We start from the raw sequence: 21102 nt of genomic DNA, 5'->3' as shown, positions 1-21102 counted from the left end.
CATAATAGTACGTCAAAAGGAAATAATAAAAATTTGAAAAATGATTTAAGAAACTGTTCGCATTTGCACTGTTATAAAAAGCAGAGGTAAAATATTTTAGCACTTATAATGCATAATTAACCACATTAAATAATAAGGGTCAAAAAAATACCAAATAAAATAGAGCTACTATATAAGGATGAAATTGGTGTCTACATATATATATTTTTTTTTTACCAATTTTTCTTTCTATTTTTTTTAATTCTTTTGAGCTCCTAATTTTTCATTTTTCACTTAAGCCCATTGATTGTATAAAAAATATATATAACATAAAAAAATGTCTACATTAATTAAGATTTTAGAAAATGCGAGCGAAGTTGGTTTTTGTTCACGTGTAGTAAAATTACAAGGAGGAAAATATGAAAAAAAATCGGAAAAAAATGAGAGACAAAAAAATATAGCTAATCATCCTAGAAAATGGCTCGATTATTTCAATGATATAGTAAAAGATGAATTAAAAGATGTGAATTCTAACAAATATGATATAATAAATAATAATTCAGAAGTAATTATTCCTTTATTAAAAAATCATATTAAATGTGGATTGTTATTAAACAACCCTTTTGATTTTAAACTAAATGCAAAGAGTGCATGTTATGAAGAAGAAGAAAAAAAAACAATAAAAGAGCAACTAAAGAAAAATAGGTATTTAAATATGCAAAAATATGCATTTTTAAAAGGAAAAAGAATAAAAAATAATCAAGTAACTTTTGACGATTTAATATGGGATAGTAAATTAAAAAAGTATGTTAATATACGAGATCAGAAATGTCAAAAAGATGTAAATAATCTACAATATACAAAACAAACTTATAATGAATTAAATCATGAAAAAAAAAAAAACTATTTAAAAAAAATTAATAAAAATAATGTAATAGAATTTGAAGAACAAAAACAGAATGCCTTATTAGAAAGTCATATGGATTTTAAAAATATTTGTCCAAATAAATTAGATTACCAAAAAAGGGATGATAGAATACGAAATAACGGTTTTTGGTTATGTGGCTTTAATAGTTGTGATAGAAGAAATAAAAAAAGTAATAATAAAAAAGTTCAAATTGTTGATACACATACCTACATAGGTGATGATAAAAAAATAGAAGATAGTAGGGTCAATAAAAATAGTTGTGAACAAAATTATGTCCATTATTCTGATGGAAATATAATAAAAAAAGTGTTTGAACGAGATGTAAGCACAATAGGATATGAAATAGAAAATGAAATTATATTTCAATCAGAGTCTATTAAAAATGTATTAACAAAAGAGAAATATGATAATATTATAATGATACAAGACAAAGAATGTAACAAAATAAAATTAGTTGCTAATAAAAATATCGAAATCGGAGATGTTATATTTATCGAAGATAGTTTTTTAGAAACTTCAATTGACTTAAATGATTTATGGGAAACATTTAATTCTTTAGATAATGAACAGAAAATTCAATTAAACTATATTACAGAGTTTATTAATATAAATAAAAAGAATAAAAAAAAAAATATTGAAATATATCATCAAAATAAAAATAGTATATTAAAGAAACCGGATCAAAATGAAGATAAAAACCGTTATATATCATATCAAGACCGAGATAGAAGTAACTATGAAAGTGATTATATTATAGAAAAACCTTCTAATTTTGGAGAAATAAAAGAAGGAAATACTTATAAACGCAGTTTATCTAATATAGGTTTTTCTGAAGTCTATGTACCAAAAATAGATACTGAAAAAATAAATTACACAAAAATAGAATCTTCTAAAGCGGACTTTTTCAAAAGAGAAACAACAGACGATGAACAATATATTAATAATTTAATAAAATTTGAAGCCTTTACAGATATTTTAAAAAATTCTTTTATTTCACCAAAAAACAAAAATAATATACTTCTTTTTAAAACGGCATATTTTTTAAACCATAGTTGTTTTCCAAATAGTAGTTATTGTTTTATGGATAATAATAAAATATGTTTTATAGCGATGAGAAAAATAAATATGTACGATGAAATTAGTATTTCTTTTATTAATGAATTATATGCTTCTATTGAATATAGAAAAAAGAAATTAAATGATATTAAAAATATAATCTGTTCATGTAATAGATGTTTGCAAATTATAGATGAAAACAGAAATATATTATGTTCATTTTGCAAATATGTATATGTTACAAACAAAGTTGATGAACAATATAAAAAAGCAATGGAAACTAAAAATGAACTTTTATTAGAAAATGAAAAATATAAGTTGGGAGGTCAATTAGTTGGAAATTTTGAAGTTAATACGTTAGAACAAACTTCAAAAAAAACAAAACCAGTGGACAACGGAAATATGCAAAGCGAAGAACTAAATGATAATATTTCTATGAATAAAATAAATTATTCAAAATCGACTAATAAGAGAAGTAATATGTTTGACAATACGACAAATATAAACATAAACAATTGTGCATATCGAAGTGAATCACTTAAAGGGTGTAAAAAGGAAAATGAGGAAAATCAATATTATAAACATCAAACATATTGTGGTAATCTGGGTAAAATAACAAAATGTATAAAAAATGATTCAGATTCATTCCCCGAAAAAATTAATAATTATATCCCACTTTCAACACAAGGAAATAATAGAATATGTAATAAAGGAAAAAAATTTGAAAAAGATGATCATATTTTTCAAAAACCCAACCTTTTAAATTCGACCCTTTTGGATAATAATTCTGATGATACTAAAAAGAAAAATGAAATAGAACCAAATTATAAATTGTCCAAGGTTAGTAGCTTAGAAAATAATATAAATTTAGATAGCAATTTATTAGACATTTTAAATACAAAAAATGTAGAGGAAGAAATAGGATATTGTAAATTGCATAATAATAATACATGGAAATGTGATAAATGCATAGAAAATATTTCTGAATATTCAATACCATTATCAAGCGAAGCATTATTTATAAAAGAATATACAATTATAAAGGAGAAAATAAATAATGAGAAATGTGATATTGAATCTATTATAAGCAAAATAGAGAAATCCTTATTATATGTCATAGCAATATTAGGAAAAAAACATTGGCTATATGCAGCATTTAATTATTTAATAGCAGATTTATCTTTCTCTCTATATAATAATAACCATATTGATTATAGTGATTATAATAATTGTAGTTGTTATAAAGATCATAAGAAAAGTGATGTTCCAAGTCAAGCAATACTTTTAAAAGGTTTTAAATCATTTCATAGTTTTTTAGATTTTATTCAAATAAATTGTCCATATACAATTCATACCGATTTGGTGCCATTAGTTTTGAAATTTTTAATAATATTGATATATACATATAATTATGAGTCATTTTATGATTTTGCAAAATCGGGATTCTTAGAATTAATTAAGCAGAAATATGGTCCATGGGACATATCTTATATCTCTTTGTTATATTCATTCAAAATATGTTGTGAACAAATTAATAATTCAGGGCCCCAAAATATAAAAATACTTTTTTCATTAGCTGAATTAGCCAAAAGTAATATGAACACGAACCATTTTTATTGAAATTTATGAGTCTATGATTTATCATATTCGATCACATATACATATATTATTATGTATTGGCACCGATAACAACGTTTCAATTCGAAGTCTCAACGCAAATAATCGGTATATGTGACATAATATGATAAAACTATTACTCTTTATTTGCTGATTTGATAAATAAATAAACGTGAACAAATTAAGTTTTTCATGCGAATGATAGTAAATTTTATATGGAAATGTAAGAAATGAGTTCATATAACAAATAGTGGAAAAAAAAATAAAAATAAAAGCATGTAGGCACGTGCCAATTTTGAAGAGAAAAAAGACGTTACTGCAAATATAAGGACGTAGTAAACACAATGTCACGTCGTAAAAGAAGAGAAGCCTTTTCAGTCTTTTCCGCCAAATCGACATTTCCAAGATACAAGAAAGCGATTCTAACCTTTCTGCATAAGTTATCTAATCGCTGTATAGATCTAACAATCAAACCTTCTTCAAATTCTGATTGTTCTAATAACTCTGAAAATGATACACCAAGTGCCCATTTATATGCTATAAACATTAGTTTAAAATTACATAATTTCCAATGTTCTTCTGTGCTAATTTTAAGTCGTATAACTTTATAAAATTCTTCAAATTTACTATGAATATTTGTTAGAGCTAATTTAACATCTTGTAAATTTAGAGTAAGATCTGGTGATTCTTCTACCTTTTTTTCTGGTGAAACAAAACATGATAAAACAGCTGCAATTTCTGGTGGATTTAAATTGTTAAGAACATTTTCAAAAATAATTTGTGTTAATGTTATTTCATCTGTTAATGTAATATAACTAGCTATTTTCCCTTTTATTGTTAAATTATTGTCATCATCAATAAATGAAAAATGTTTTAAAACATTTAATTTTCCTTCTAAATCTTCATATAAATTTAATGATTTTGCATTTATATTTCTTTCAATGTTTTCAATATCATTTATACAATCGTTTTTTTTACAGACAAGTTCATAATGTTCATCTTTTAGACTACAGTTATAACAAAGAGATTTTTTTAAACTGTCTAAATAATCAGATTGATTAATAAGTACAGAATAAAATTCACACTTTAACGATTTTAACATTTTTGTTAAAGTAAACGGTTCAAATGTTTCTTTTTTTATTAATCTATCTAATTCCAATGTATATAATAATAAATTTTTAGGATTATTTAAAAGCGCATTTGTACTAACATTTGGTATTTTTATTATAGTATTTGTAATAAGAGATATATTTTCTATACCTACATTTGAACATACAACAAAATGTTTTTTATTCATATCATTACTATCGAATGTGGAGTGGTAAATAATATTTATATCCTTTTTATTGTTAGTACATGCAAATACATTTTTATAATTTTCGTACATATTTATATTTTCTGAAGTCAATTGAGTTTTTTCTGTATTTGTATTTTCATTAGAAACGGCTGTTGAATTATTCGTACCATTTTTGTTGACATTAGTAGAATCAGTATTATTTGTCAAATCACCATATCCGATAAAATCAGGTAAAATAAATAAAAAGAAAAATCGTTCCATTATTTCATTTTCTTCTTTATCATTTTGAAAAAAGAAAATACTATTTTGAGCAAAATTTACTTTATTATTTTTTTTTTTATTACTGCTTTTATCACATCCTAAATAAACAGCATAAACCGAACTACGAAATAGATCAATAGTATTTAGAAGCATAATTCTTCCAACAACAAAAGCATTACTATTTTTCATATCGAATAATTTTTTATGTAAATTTAATCCGATATTTTTTAATTTATGATCTATATATACATAATTTTCTATCGGTGCAATTTGGTTCAAATCACTTGTATATACACATTCAACTTGTTTAATATTTTGTAACATTTTTTTTTTTCTCTTTAAATCTTTTTTAAATAAAGGTATTTGTAATGCTCTACAACTTTCTAAAAATGAACTGAATAACATTTTTTCAATATTAATTTGTTTATTTATTAACAATTTTAATATCATATTATATGTAACTTTAAATTTACTTTTTAAGCTAACTGCTTTTTGCATCATCATTTCTGTTAATTGTACTTGATCAGGAATATTATCAGAGCAATAAATATAAACGTATCCATATGAATCAGATGATCTTCTTCCTGCCCTACCAGACATTTGTGTATATTCTGAAGATGTTAATATTCTTTTTTTTAAATGATCATGTTTATAAATCGAAGTAAAGATAACTGATTTAGCTGGCATATTAATACCCATAGCAAATGTTTCAGTTGCAAATAATACTTTTATTAAACCTTTTGAAAATAAAATTTCAACAATTTCTTTTAATATTGGTAACAAACCACTATGATGAACTCCTATACCATTCTCCAATAATTTTGATAATATTTTTATTTGATTTAATTCTCTATCTTGATCACATAATTTGGAAGCCGATTCTTTTATAAATAAATGTACTTTAGATTTTTTCTTATTATCTAAAAAGTTTAAATGTGGCATACTTTTTGCATATGTTTCACATTTTATTCTAGAAAAACAAAATAAAACAACTGGAAGTTTATTATCTTCATCTAATTTTTTAATAAGAGCTTGTAATTTTTGAATTTCAGTTTTCATGTTAGCTTCATTTTGAAACATTCTTTGCTTTTGTTTTTGCTTGCAATATTGATAATATCCTTTTACTGTGTCATTTTGTTTGTCTCCCAAGTTATTAGTAGTACCTGTTTTATTTTGTTTTTCCATTTGATTATCCTTATTATTTTTGGGATCAGAATAATACATTTTTTTTTTTCCTCCATGTGATGATCCCATTAGTTCTTTTCCCTTTTTCCCCGCTTCTTCCTTTTCTCTAATTTTAATATATATTTCTTTAAAAGCAGATGAGTAAAATTTATTTTTTTCATCCATAATTAAAAATAGAGAATCGTGAGCATATATATAATGCAACAATGGCACTGGTCTTTTTTTTGTCGAAATTGCAATAACTTCTTTTTGTTTTGTAAAACCAACCCAATCAGCAAATTGTAAATAATTAGGAACAGTAGCACTTAATAATACTATTTGGACATGTGGAGGGAGCATTATTATTGACTCTTCCCATATAACTCCTCTAAATTCATCATTTACATAATGTACTTCATCAAAAATTACACAATGTATATTATTAATAATATTATCATTTAAATATAATAAATTTCGTAATATTTCTGTAGTCATAATTAGACAATTTGCATTAACATTCATTTTTACATCACCGGTTATTATTCCAACATTTTTAAATATATTTTTAAATTCATAATATTTTTGATTACTTAAAGCTTTTATAGGGCTTGTATAAATTGCCTTTTTATTTAATTTTATTGATAATGCTATAGCATGTTCTGCTATTAATGTTTTACCTGCTGATGTATGTGCTGCAACAAATACATGTTTAAAATTATTTATATGTTTTACTGATCTTTTTTGAAAATCATCAAGTTCAAAATTATAACTTAGTAGTAAATCATTTTTAGAAAAGTTAGATACATCAGATTCATTGTCTTCAATCACCCATTTTTTTCTTATGTATTTTACATTTTGTTTTTCAGGTATTACCTCTAATTTTTTCATCGTTTCGTTGATTATTTCATTGCTTATTTTTTTTTCGTCTTCTTGCATACATTCTTCCTTCGCCATTTCGTTCGAAATTTCTTTTACAGAAATGTCTTTAATTTTATGATTAAGTTCGTCTTTATTTTGGATACACATATCTATAAAATTGTTTTCACCATTTTCGATACTTATTAAATCCATAGCATTTGATTCTTTATCTTTTGTAGATGTATAAGAAGATTTAATATTTGGGGGATTTATATAATCAAAATGACTATAACAATTAAAATTAAATTCCTCATTTAATGTTAGAGGCTCATTACAGGAACTTTCATTATTTATAGTTACACCCGCTTCACAATATTTTAATAGATTGTCATTATAAATAAAATTGTTTATATCATAATTTTGTAAAATACTAGAGATCGGTATATTATCAAATAATTCATTTCTAGAATCGTTCAATAAATCTGCTAAATCCAAAGCTGTTTCACCCCCCGTCACAGCATTGGTGTTCATATTTGAAGTAGCAGATGTGGGGGAACAATCATTGGTGTTGTGTATGTTCCAAGTATTTTGTAACTCTTCTTCATCTTCCCTTTTTTCAAATTCATTATTTTTATTATTTTCATTATTTTCATTATTATTTTTTTTTCTTTCTTCATTTATATAATTTTTATTTGTATCATCTTTATAATTATTTTCTGAATCCTCATCGAAATCTTCGTCAGTTCGCTCCCCATCTTCTTCATCATCACTCGTCCAAAAATCGGACAAATTCGAATATAAATATGCCATTAAAAAATATATAAAATATATATAGTAATAATAATAGTATTTTACATGCTATTTATTCATACGCAAAGTTATTTTGTTTATACAATAATAACAGGCGTATGAAAATATATATAGATATATGTAAATATATATGCATATAAACATATATTAAATGCTTGAGTAGTTTATAGCTATATTCGAGCATATTTGTATATACGTGGACTAGCCATTATTATAAAACACAAAAAAAATAAATCATATATAGTTGTTCATACGTATATTCATATGTATACTAATATAAAGTAAAAATATGATAATTATATTTCTCATATCTATGCAATATACACGTATTGTGATAAAAAGGACATGTAAAATAAAACAAAATGCAGCTTGAAAAAAAAAATACAAAAAAGTAAAAAAATATTTATAAAAGCATAGGGCTACTTTTCGTTTTTTTTTTTTTTTTTAATTTAAGAAACATATATAACATTATATTTTGTTCGTTACCTCATTTAAATTATTATAAATTAAAGCGGAAAGAAAAAATAAAATAAAAAAGAATAAAAAAACATACCAAAAGTAAATGTCACGATTTTATTTGAGAATTCCGCTTCCTATGCAATGTTATTTTTATGAAGAGAAAAAAAAAGTTATATAAAATATTTATATAAGCATATATTTCCATATCATTTTTTCCATTTATTTTGTATAATATATTATTGTTGTTATTATATTTATTTTTCTTAATTTTTTTGCGCAATACTACTTATTAATAATTTCCTGATTTTACCTGTTCGCTAATAATTTTTATTACAATCGCAAATGTGTAGTAAAATATGACAACATTGGTACATGAAAAATTTGGATGGCATTTAAAAAAATATTTAAATTTGTTAAAAAAATAATAAAATGTAATAGTATATACATCATAAATGATCTTATTTAAGTGTCAATTGATAAAAGCTCTTTAAATGCGACATTATATATGTATAATAATAATCAGTATTATATATAAAAATGAGTAAAACGACATATTTTCTATAGATATATGCTAATCTTATATGCATGCATAAATCATATTCTTTTATATTTTTTTTGTTATAAACATAAAATTTTAATAGTTAATGCGTTTTGTGAAAATAACTTCTTTTTTATGTAAAATAAAACACAGTTAAAAAAGGTATATAGTGATTTAAAAGAGTTAATAATAACATTGGCTTTAAAAAATAAATAAAAAAAAAAAAAAAAATAGTTTTCAATAAAATAATTTAAGAGATAAAATTAATTAGATTAATAATAACAATAGTCAATGGGTTATCTATGCCTTCAAGTCTTTACTTTTTGAAGCTATTCGAGCATGTGCTTCCATTGCTCTTCTAATAGTTGCAAAATTTGTCTTAGCCTTTGATTTATTTACTTTAAATATTGGGGCATATCTAAGCATATCTGGAAAAATCATAAATGAAACACTGCCTCCTCTTATATAAACTTGCTGTAAAAAGAAAAATGAAATAAATGATTTGTACATATGTACCAAGGATGCGAAAAATGTATTAATGATATGATAAATAGTTAAGCATATTGAAGTATAAAATTGAAAATTTCGTAATGATGGTAGAAAAACGAAACTATAAAGAACAATATGTATAATGGTAACTTCTTTTGTCCTTTTTTAGGTTTAACCCAATTTTATGCATTTTATTTTTTTACTGTTTTGTGATTTTTTTCGAATTTTCACATACCTCTAACAAAATTTGCTTTCCGTCTTGCTTAACAACTGTAACATTTGATAGCAAGCAATTCATATTATCTTCTGCGAATAACTAAAAATAAAAAAATAATGGATTCTTAAGATATTACTCATATATCTATGAATGTATATATACATATACACTTTTTAAAAAGTACAAAATTAACATAAAGGAACATAAATTGTACATGTCGTCAGTGAACATACCAATATTCCTCTATAAAGGATTCCGGATTTTGTTTCAACTGATATGGTATGGCCTATTCCTTCATGTATTAATTTAATGGGGGTTCCTACTGACATTTTTTCCAGACGTAAAAATGTATACAAATATAAAGGCAAATAAAACAGTATGTATATATGTATATCGTTTCACAAATAAGTCGAGCTTATATATATATATATTCTGTTATTTTGACAATATCAAATAGGCTTTCCTTTTCTTAATATATCATTATCAATTTAAAAAGAGGAGTTCCAATTGTTAAATATATATAAGGAATTGTTTCATTTACAAAAAATCACTTATAGTTCATAAAAAAAATTACAAAAAAGAGAAAATGATTTATTTATACAAACGGACTCTATTCCATTATTTACAACATATTAATTATCATACAATGATTATTATTTTACTCTTATATTTATTCATGTATGTATTTATATATATTTATATTTTGTATAGATAAATGAAAAAAATATAAATAATGTAGCTTCCTTTGGAATATTTAAAAAATTATGGGAAAATACGATACTAAAAAAGAAATGTATATATAATAAATATGTATACAAAAATGGAGATAATTGGAATAAGTAATATGCATATGTATTATATAGTATAAACAAATTCGGCTATTATTTTATTGTATTATTATTTTTTTAAATTTTAATATTTTAATGTTTTAATACTTTTTTTTGTTATATTTTTATTTAACAAATATGTATATTCTGTTATATTTGTTTTATATTTAAATAGTTTGAAAAAAATGCGAAAAAACATGTACATATATTATATGCTTCCTACAAATATTTACTACCTTTTAGTTATACTTATGTAAATGTGTTTTATTATTATAACATTTATTTATTTCAAGCAATTTAATTATTCACTTTTTTATGTTTTTTTTTTAATTTTATTTTATTCAAAAATTGTGAAAAATTATTATTTCTATTTATGTCCAAACACCAAATAATTGGGTCTAATATATATGCATATATATTTATTTATAAGTAACAATTATATAGTAATAAAATCATATATGAATTATACACTTAAGGAAATGTCCATGGAGATATACACTCAATATTGTATAAAAAATAGTGACACTAATGGGGGGTTATATTATTTTACCTTAACATGGAAAACTATAAACAAAATACGTAAAAATATATTTCGAAAAGTGGATATATAATATATATGAGGGTGTATATAGACAAAAATATTTTTTTCTATTTTTTGGGGCCATAAAATACTTAAAAAAATTTGTCTGCTTATACTTAATTTATTTTACATAGGAATATCGATAAAAGTACAACACTCCTACTGGAATTGAATTTTTTATCAAAAAAAAAAATAAATCACATGATTCAAATGTATACATATAATTATTTTATCATTATTTATAATTGTTCATTTTCTATAAATGTTCTACTTTATGAAAACGAAAACATGAGAAAATTTGTATACATATATAATATATATATATACACATAAAGGGATTATAGTTGCACTATATTTATGGATATTAAAACAAAACAATACATACAAAAAAAACAAATAATCATAATAAATAATGGCATGCAAATAAAGTCAGTGAAGATTCAACTAAGTGAACAAAAAAAAGAAAAAGAAAAAACGAAATAATTTTAATAGCAATTTTTTGAATTATTTCGATTCATAGCATTTTTGCTAGCTGAATTATTATTTTCATCATTTTTGAAATTATTCTGGTCGTTTATTTCGTTACTTTGAGTTATTGGCATATCATTGACTGTAGTATTATGAATACTTCCAGTGCTGTTAAGATTTATTCCAAGAGTTTTACTATTATTAGGTGAATTGTGAGGATGAGTTTGATTAACATCATTCTGATCACGATTTGCGTCACAATTTGGGTCACAATTTTCGTTACGATTTTCATTACGATTTTCGTTGGAATCTTGATGGTCGCCTTCGCTTGGATCATTTTCACTAGGATTATACACCAAATTATACTCAAAATTATTGTTGGAAATATTCAAACTATTATCTACAAGCAGCTTTGAAGAAAAGTTGTCCAAAGCACTAACATCATCATCCTTAGTTCTTGGAAGTTTTAAACAAACGGGCAAAAACATCCAATTTTTTCTTTTCATATATATATACATTACAGTTCTTCCAATTTGTAAGGCTATAAATTTACTTCTTCGAATATTAAAAAAAACAGGTCTTCTAATTTGGATTAATGTGCCAAATTTACTTTTACAATCTTCTATATAAAAATTTCCATTTAAAAATTTAATAAGTGCATGAAATCTCGAAACAGATATATCATTTACCCGAACATCACTATCATGCCCCCTTCCCATTCGAGCAGATTTTGCATTAGCTAAACTAACAATATAAAAACCTTTACTTTTATCATTTAATAATTCTATAATCATATATGGTAATTCAGGTTTGGGAATTTCATATAATTCTAAACATTTATTTTGTACAGATATATATGTTGGATATGGAAATTTACATAATTCACAATTTAATTGTTTCCAAAAAAAAGAAACAGTAGAGTCACCATCACTTCTTACATTTAATCTTCCTTTCATCCATGTACGTAAACAATTTAAATGTATATACTTCATTGAACCTTTACATTTGCAAGGTGATATTAAAGGGTTGTCTTCATTCTCATATTCACATAAACATATTCTACAATTATACAAACTTGGTATTCCACAATTCAATGTATTTATATTTAATGAATTATATGATGCACTTTTCATTCCTTCTTTCATTTTATCTATTGTATTATCGTATATATTATTAATATTATTATTGTTTGCATTTCCTTGCAAATCGCCTTTACACAAATTCACATCATTACCAGTTTCTCCATTTTTCATGTTACCATTTATGGAATTTTTGCTATTCACGTTATAATCGTAAATACTATAATCATCATCATTATCATATATACTATCATCAATTTCTTTTTCAAGCATATTAGAAGTATAGTTAACAAAATTTGATTTATCTGTTTCATCAGACATATTAACATGATTTATCATATTAATATTTGTATTTTTTTTATCCTCATTAAGTTTATTTCTATTATTTTCAAAGTTTTCATTTTGTTCGACATTACTAAATTTAACTGCTTTTGAATTTTCCTTTTCTTTATTATTTTCATTATTTCGATGAGGACATATTATATTGTCTTTTTTTTCACATACATTATTATTGCAATCACAATTATTATCCCCATTTTTTTGATCTTTTAAATGAATTGAATAATTTTTTTCATCATATTTTTTCAAAAATATACTGTTATTATCAAAATTATTACTTATATGACTCCCGTGTTCATTTTCTGAAGTTTTATTATTATCATTGTTTTTTACATTTGAGTAAAAATTGTTATATGAATAATCAGAATCTATTAATTTTGAAGGAATATTATTTTTTTCAGTTATTATATTTACTTTTTTTTGTATGCTATTTTTAGGGGACCCCACTGTATTGTTTATTTTGGCTCTCGTATTAATTGTTACTTCATTTGGTGTATTATTTTTAAGCATATAATTATGACCAGGTATATCTATGTTATCTTCTCTTTTATCATTTTCATCACGACGCAGAGAATAATTTTCTGAACGGATAATGCCATTGCTACTACTACTATTATTATTATTATTATCAAGCTCATTACCTTCAGAATCATTTATATAATTATATAAAGCATATGAATTGGAATCAAAATTATCACTTAATGTACCACATTTAATACAAACATCTTTATCGGGAGTATTATTATCACCAAATTGTATATTTTGATTAATAGTTCCACTTACAAAATGATTAGACATGATATTTACATCTGCCATTCCCCCTTCAAGTATTCCATCATTATTAATTCTTGCAAAATGCTCTAGCTCAGGTGCAGCTGTTTCGCATTCATCTTCATCAAATGGAGATAAAGATTTGTTATATTCTTTTTCTTGCTGAATATTAGTTATAATTTTTTTAACTTTTAATTTAACTCTTCCTAGTTTTATTATATCATTTTCATGTAATATTGATGTTTTATTTTTTAAATATTTAACAATAATCCAGAATTTATTTGCTTCATTCTGTTCATTTGATTCGTTTTCTTCAGAATTATTTTTATTATCATTTCTCTCATCGTATAAATTTTCAATACATGGAATTAACTGGTAATTATTATTTGTATATTTTATTTTACATATTACTTTTAAATTTGTATTATTTAACGATATTTTATTTATTTCTTCTTCATTTTTTACCTCCACATTTATATCATCTTTTAATATATAATAATAATTATATAAGCATTTTATTTTAAAGCATTTTTTATAAAAATTGTCACTTTCATAATCGAATAATCCATGGTTATTATTTATCCATGTATAGCAATTAACATTTATTACATAGTTTTTGGTTTTTATATTTTTATTTTTTCGACCATTTATCATTATTTATAAAATTTACTTGAGGGGTTAAAGAAATATCGAAATAAAAATATATCTAATCATACGTGAAAATAATATACAAAATGATGAATTATAATATGGATAAAACATTAAATATATGTGAAAATAGTTATATATTATGTCCACACATATCTATACGGTAAACATGTTAAAATATTTAATTTAAAATATAAATAAAGCAATATGTTATTAAAAAAATTAGTCTATACTTAGCATATACATATGGTAAATAAAATAAACAATAAATTCACTTTTTAATTCCTTTTATTTTTAGCTATTATATTTTCCAGGGGAAAGGGAATAATAACTATATATTATGTAATTCTCAAAAAGGGTTATTTATATATTAAGATAAATAACATCAAAAATGTTTAAAAGTTGTTATAGAGATACATAAATATATATATAACAATAAATTATACGTAGATACAGGTACAGTAAGTTGATGAAGCTCCAACTATCTGTCTATTTTTAACTCAGCCGAATTGCTACATACTGAATTTATACTATCTTTTTATATGTATTATATAAATGAATAAATATGCAAAAAACGCACACAGAGTTATTAATATATATATATACTTCAAATTTTTACTACATTAAAATAATTATTTATGAAATTTGCATTTAATAATTATTTGCACTCATAAATATATTTTATGTCAAAAGTGTGCGTTCGTGTAAATAACAATATCTATATTTTTTTCATTAATAATATAACTATTTTATTATATATAGAAAGGTATTTGCGAAAATGAAAATTTTTATAAAAAAACAATTATGAAATAAAATAGCACGGAAAATTATAAAAATTGTTAAAGCGTAAATATTAAACATAATTTATATTGCACTATATAAAATGATTTACAAAATTTACACAAATATGAAATGAACGAATTAAAGAGAAATGAAAAAGGGTATAATATAATATATTGTAATGTATATGTATATGTATATATATATATATTATATAAATAATAAAATATAAAAATGTAAAAAATTTGCAACGCACAATAAAATTATTAATATATAATATTGTTATGTATATGGTACTATTTATGAAAAAAAAGGAGTTGAATTTATTAAATTAAAAAAAATTGTCTACATATAATTCCCACTAAAATAATGTTGTACATGATGGGCCTACGAATAATACGGGCTTTCCATCAATGACTATAATTATACATAAGCTATATTATTAGTATTTGCAAAAGATCAATATATTTTGTATGTTTCCATATATTTAAATATGCATGCACAAAAAAGTGTGAAATCACTTGAAATAAATATACTTCGAATAAAATGTACGAAACATAAATAAAAGTAATGTATATATATATATATATATGAGTACATACCATATGTATATACGGATGTATATAAAATATATAAATTATTCAATAATGATAAAAATATATAAGTTATTCAATAATGATAAAATATATAAGTTATTCAATAGTGATAAAATATATAAGGATATATATGGTTTTCTTAAAAATGTTACCAAATTTTATATGGGTGAAATTAGCAAAAATCGCAAAATGGACAACTGGTTACAAAATATTAACATAATATATAGAAGGTATATATTTTTGCATTTAGTTAATACTCAGTTATCATAAATTCAAATATTTTATGTCCCCTATGTGTAATTTTCTCTTTAAATATATCAATAAAAAATTTTGATAAATAAAAATGATTACAAAATATATTTCTAAAAATACTTAATAAACGCATATATGTAATATGCTTGTATAAATATATAAAAGTAAATAATTTTTTATGTACAATTTATTATTATTATTATTATATATAAAAACAGCATACAAAAATGCTTAATTTATTTTATAAGGAACATATTTTTTTGAGCTATTTAAATTTAACTGAATTATATATTATTTTTTTTATGCCTTTAATCATTTAAAAATAACTAATAAAAAATGAAAAAGTTTGGAAAATGCTAAATTGTATATAAACTAGTTAGAATATTTTTTTAATGCATATATATACCATTATTAATTTATAGATTTAAATAAAAATAAATAAAAATGTGCTATACTATACCATGTATTGATATATTCCTGGTCAAAATTGAAGGGAGAAATTATTGCATAACTTATCACCATGATATTGCAAAAAAAAAAAAAAAATATATCATTATATGATCTGTTTTATTTATTTATTTTACAATTTTCTATGAAATTATAATAATTAGAGTCATACATATTAAGCTATTTATTTATAAGTTCTCAATATATATATATTTCAAAATGGGATAATTAAACATAAAGAATAGTGCTGTGGCGTTTAAAATAAAAATATTGCAAAGGTGAAAAAAATTACTAACTACGTAAACTTAAATTTCAACAGTATATATATAAAGGTTTAATAGTTAAAAAAAAATTGAGATTTATTTACAATGTTTAATTAACATATAGAATGTAAATTTAATCTCATATTGTTCGTAAACTTAAAAGTAGCTTATATAAATAAAATAACGATAAATATAAAATAGTAAAATTTAGGCTTTTGTCTTTCTCATTACGATATAATAAATATATATAATATGTGCTTATGATATTCACATAAAATTGTGGGATATTTATAGCTGAAGATTTGGTCTCATTACAGAATTTACCTTTCACTATTTTTAATCGTCTATAACGAATTTATGCCTAAACCAATATTATAAATTATATATTTTTATATATTGGAAAATGATGGAGAAAAAATATATCATAGACAAAAATCCCTCCAATATCAAAAAAAAAAAAAAAAAATTGAAATACTTTTCAATAAAATGTTTATTATGCATAATAAATTTCGAGGCTTCCATTATTGCTTAAGGTTAATATGTTTTTTTGTTCCTAAAAGTGTTAAAAATATAAATTATTTACTATTAAATTGCTTCATTATTTGGCTTATATATATATATACTTGCATATACTACTAAAGTACACACACAAAAAAATATTTCCAAGAAATTATATTATATTACAAATATATAATGCACAAAATAAAAAAATATATGAAAAATTACATATTTGGAAATTTTATTATCATTATTTTTTATTTTTTTTATGATATGAAAATCGTAATTAATTTTTATAAAATGTCATTAATTATTAACAAAAACGATTTTAAGTAATAAATGAGTTTATAATATCCATTCGGGTAATGTTAAAGTATGTATGGCGAAGTCTTGTACACACGCAAATATACAATCACTAAATTTTTCTTAAAATATGATAAGAGTAGCATCATTTTAGGTATATATAATTTTTTTACTACCCATTGATACCATTTCTCGTAATATTTTATATATACTTTCTGAAAATTTATATAAAATATGAATTTTTTTTTTATAAAAGAATAAATTATGTTGGTTCGAAAGATGTATAAAGATCTCCTGTTGTGCGTCTTCATAATATGCTCTTCCGTTTTTAATGAATCAAAAATAATTCAAGAAAATTTAGATATTCCAAATTATCAAAATGGTAAATTTAAAAAATGAAAGAAAATCCAAAGGGGGAAAAAAGAGAGTACATTGTTGTTTATTTCTTGATACAAGTTTATGCCCCCCAAAAATTAAATATTTGCAACACATTCTTGTTCCATCATTCATTTTGTTCATTTTGTTCATTTTGTTCATTTTTTTACTTTTCTAAGACAATAGATATATATTACTTGATAATAATAATATTAGTGATTTCATTCAAATAAAAGAAAACAGTTTCTTATTTAATGCCACCTGTAAAGTGTCAAATATTTTAAATGGCATCACGGATTCTTTTCCAAATATCAAATTACTCACAGGTATGTTTGTATATGTCTAAATAGTTAGATGGAGAGTTTATGTTTCATATTTTATCCACATTCAGAAAGGAGATATAATTTATTTGAATATATATTATCCATATTTTACATTTTAAAGAATATTTCGCCAATTAGAGATATGTAACTTTTTTTTTTCTTTTTCTTTTTTTGCAAACAAACAGGTTGGCTAAATAAGTTTGAATTTAATAATAATAATTCATATGATAAGGATGTTATTGAGAAAGTATTAGAACATACATGGGATTTAGAAAATAAGGAATTTATTGTCACAGCAAAAAATATTATTAAAAAATACATAGGGAATGATCCATTTATTTTACAAGTTGGATTAAATAGTATTGCACCATTAATTTTAGAAACACCAGAAAATGTTATACATATAGAAGAAGATTCCGAAACATGCAAAAATTTTTTTCTTTATAAAAAAAATAGATGTTTATTGAAATTAAAAGGAATTGAATTTTATTGTAAAGAAAATGATGACACCTCTATGGATAATAATAATAATAAAAAAAACAATATTAGTAGTGAACAAAATAAAGAAGATATATATGAAACATTAGACTTAATTACTAAAATATATCAGAATAAAAATAATAAAGTTATAGATATCTTAATTATAAGCAATAAATATCCAATTGCTTTGTTATATTATATATATCCATATTTAGATTCTTCAACACTTGTTATTTTAATGGACAATCTAAATCACAAAATGAAAAACGCTATTTTTCAATATTATAATTTCATAGGAGAAGCAGATTTTTCCAGAGTATTCGAACATAATATTTTTAATAATTACAAAAGTTCTAGTAAAAGAAAGAGGAAAACATCTAATATATATGAAAATGATGAACATGTATATATTTATAACAAAATGAAAAAATCTCCATTTTATATCATGGCATTAAGTCCCAAAATAAAGTTGAACCCATCAGAAGAAAAATATAAACTTTTTATTTCAAGCGAATATGCATCTTCCTATGAGAATGAAATTAGTCGTATGTTAAAAGAAATAAAAAATACACTAAAGATGAATAAAGAATTTTATGAAAAATATAAATTACTTTTAAATAATTATTTTTCTACTATTAATGAATTTGAATTTGATGATAATGATGAAATTAAAAAAAATGTAAATGATTCTTTGGGTTCAATTATAAAATCCTTTACAAACTCTAGAGATATAAATAGTGATAATTATAAATATACTTTAGATGTATTAAAAAATCTATTTAATACTATGTTATTTAATGAATATGAAAAATCAAAATTTAAATATTTATTTACACCACTTATAGATTTTTTTAAGTTATATTTAAATACAAATGATTCTAATTATATTATGTATGAATTCCTTCTTTATGGCTTAATTACAAATTCGCACGACATTTCATCATATGAATCAAAAGAATTATTATTTTTAGAAGTTTTAAGAGATGTTTCTAAACAAATAAATACTTTATCAATAAATGAAGTAATTGGAATTGTTACAAAATTAAACATTCTCCTTAAAAAACTTAGATCAAGAGATGATATAGAGCCTGTCGAAAAATTTATAAAGGAAAACTTTGGCTTTGATTATTCTAACCAGGAGTTATAGCTAATTTTGAAAGATGTTGTTCATAATGTTCATATTATTTGCCTCAGCATAGAAGGAAGAAGGGCACTTCCCTATGAAAATGGGGGGATAAAAAACACACCCATATATAAATGCTTTTTGACACACAAATTGGATCATATATGATAATATATGGTTTTACGAGAATTATCCTCAAAATACCAAATTATATTTAACGCACCAACAACTTAGCATGCGTCTATATGCACATAATAGTTACGTTCTTATGTTAGTACTTCTCTCAAAATAATAAAATGAAGGATAGTATATCCCGAAAGGGGTATATACCCATATTTACTTACGTATATGTGAACGCACAAATATGTATATATATATATATATATTCCTGCATAGTTTTACTTTTATATGGCAATGTTTGATTAATATTTTCACATGTTTTTATGTATTTAAAAAAATATATTCTTTGCTTATAACCAGTTTGTTTTTACATTTTTAAGGAGTATTCATTATGTATTCTCCTTTCACACGCATACCTTTCTGTTTGTTGCATATACATCGATCATATATACTCACGAACAATTTATTAATTTATTTCAACCCATATTTTATTTGTATGATATCTTTATAAACTGTTCCACAAACTTTTATGAATATGTGTAAGAAGATACGCTAAATATGTTTTATTTGTATCATTCCCTTTTTGATAAGTATGCATATAATATGCACAATTGGATATATATACTTGGAAAAAATATTAATAAAGTTTGTAAAAAAATAAAATGAAAAATAATCAAAACACAATTAAAGTGTATTATATAGAATAATAAGAAATAAAATATATGACCCATATCATTTTGTGGATGTAACACAACTTCACATTCTCATGACTTTCTATTTTAATTTATGCATAATTCATTCAATCGATTTCCTATCCATTATAACCAGCTTAGTTTGTATATTTATATGTGTATGTTTGCATCTGTGCATTCCTTAGCGTTCCCTTTTTTATTAATTTTCGATAACAATTATGTATATATATATATATATATAACGAGAAAAATAGAAGGAATAGTAAAATATTTATGCCTTTACTATTATACATATAGAGTTCTAAAATAGTGTAATGTTATAGATTAGACAGTAGCGATTTTAAAATATAAAAGGCAAAAATTTATTGCATAACAATTGTAAACAAAGGGAATTTTTTTTTAAAGAAAAACAATTTATTTTGACTAAAATTTTATGCATGCATATAAGAATATTTAACATAAATA

General features: G+C 22.5%; 5 protein-coding genes across 5 annotated transcripts; 2 read left to right on the top strand and 3 right to left on the bottom strand.

Moving 5' to 3' along the window:
• Positions 1-316: 316 nt before the first annotated feature.
• PY17X_0814500 (SET domain protein, putative) lies at positions 317-3583 on the top strand (the record flags this gene model as incomplete). Its single annotated transcript, XM_718564.2, has 1 exon — positions 317-3583. One exon carries the CDS (start codon positions 317-319, stop codon positions 3581-3583), a length of 3267 nt encoding a protein of 1088 aa, XP_723657.2.
• A 310-nt stretch (positions 3584-3893) lies between these two features.
• PY17X_0814400 (helicase SKI2W, putative) lies at positions 3894-7970 on the bottom strand (the record flags this gene model as incomplete). Its single annotated transcript, XM_718563.1, has 1 exon — positions 3894-7970. The coding sequence occupies one exon, from the start codon at positions 7968-7970 to the stop codon at positions 3894-3896; it is 4077 nt and encodes a 1358-aa protein (XP_723656.1).
• A 1297-nt stretch (positions 7971-9267) lies between these two features.
• On the bottom strand, positions 9268-10002 carry PY17X_0814300 (small nuclear ribonucleoprotein Sm D3, putative; the record flags this gene model as incomplete). Its single annotated transcript, XM_022955691.1, has 3 exons — positions 9268-9441; positions 9692-9772; positions 9907-10002. 3 exons carry the CDS (start codon positions 10000-10002, stop codon positions 9268-9270), a joined length of 351 nt encoding a protein of 116 aa, XP_022811935.1.
• Positions 10003-11565: 1563 nt separating this feature from the next.
• Positions 11566-14391, bottom strand: PY17X_0814200 (seroreactive antigen BMN1-9B; the record flags this gene model as incomplete). Its single annotated transcript, XM_718561.1, has 1 exon — positions 11566-14391. One exon carries the CDS (start codon positions 14389-14391, stop codon positions 11566-11568), a length of 2826 nt encoding a protein of 941 aa, XP_723654.1.
• A 3412-nt stretch (positions 14392-17803) lies between these two features.
• On the top strand, positions 17804-19849 carry PY17X_0814100 (conserved protein, unknown function; the record flags this gene model as incomplete). The annotated part of the gene is made up of 3 exons (XM_022955690.1): positions 17804-17906; positions 18079-18225; positions 18408-19849. The coding sequence occupies 3 exons, from the start codon at positions 17804-17806 to the stop codon at positions 19847-19849; spliced, it is 1692 nt and encodes a 563-aa protein (XP_022811934.1).
• Between the last annotated feature and the right edge of the window lie 1253 nt (positions 19850-21102).

Source organism: Plasmodium yoelii, assembly GCF_900002385.2.
Source record: "Plasmodium yoelii strain 17X genome assembly, chromosome: 8".
NCBI classification, from domain to species: Eukaryota; Apicomplexa; class Aconoidasida; order Haemosporida; family Plasmodiidae; genus Plasmodium; species Plasmodium yoelii.
This window is presented reverse-complemented; position numbering and strand designations above follow the sequence as displayed.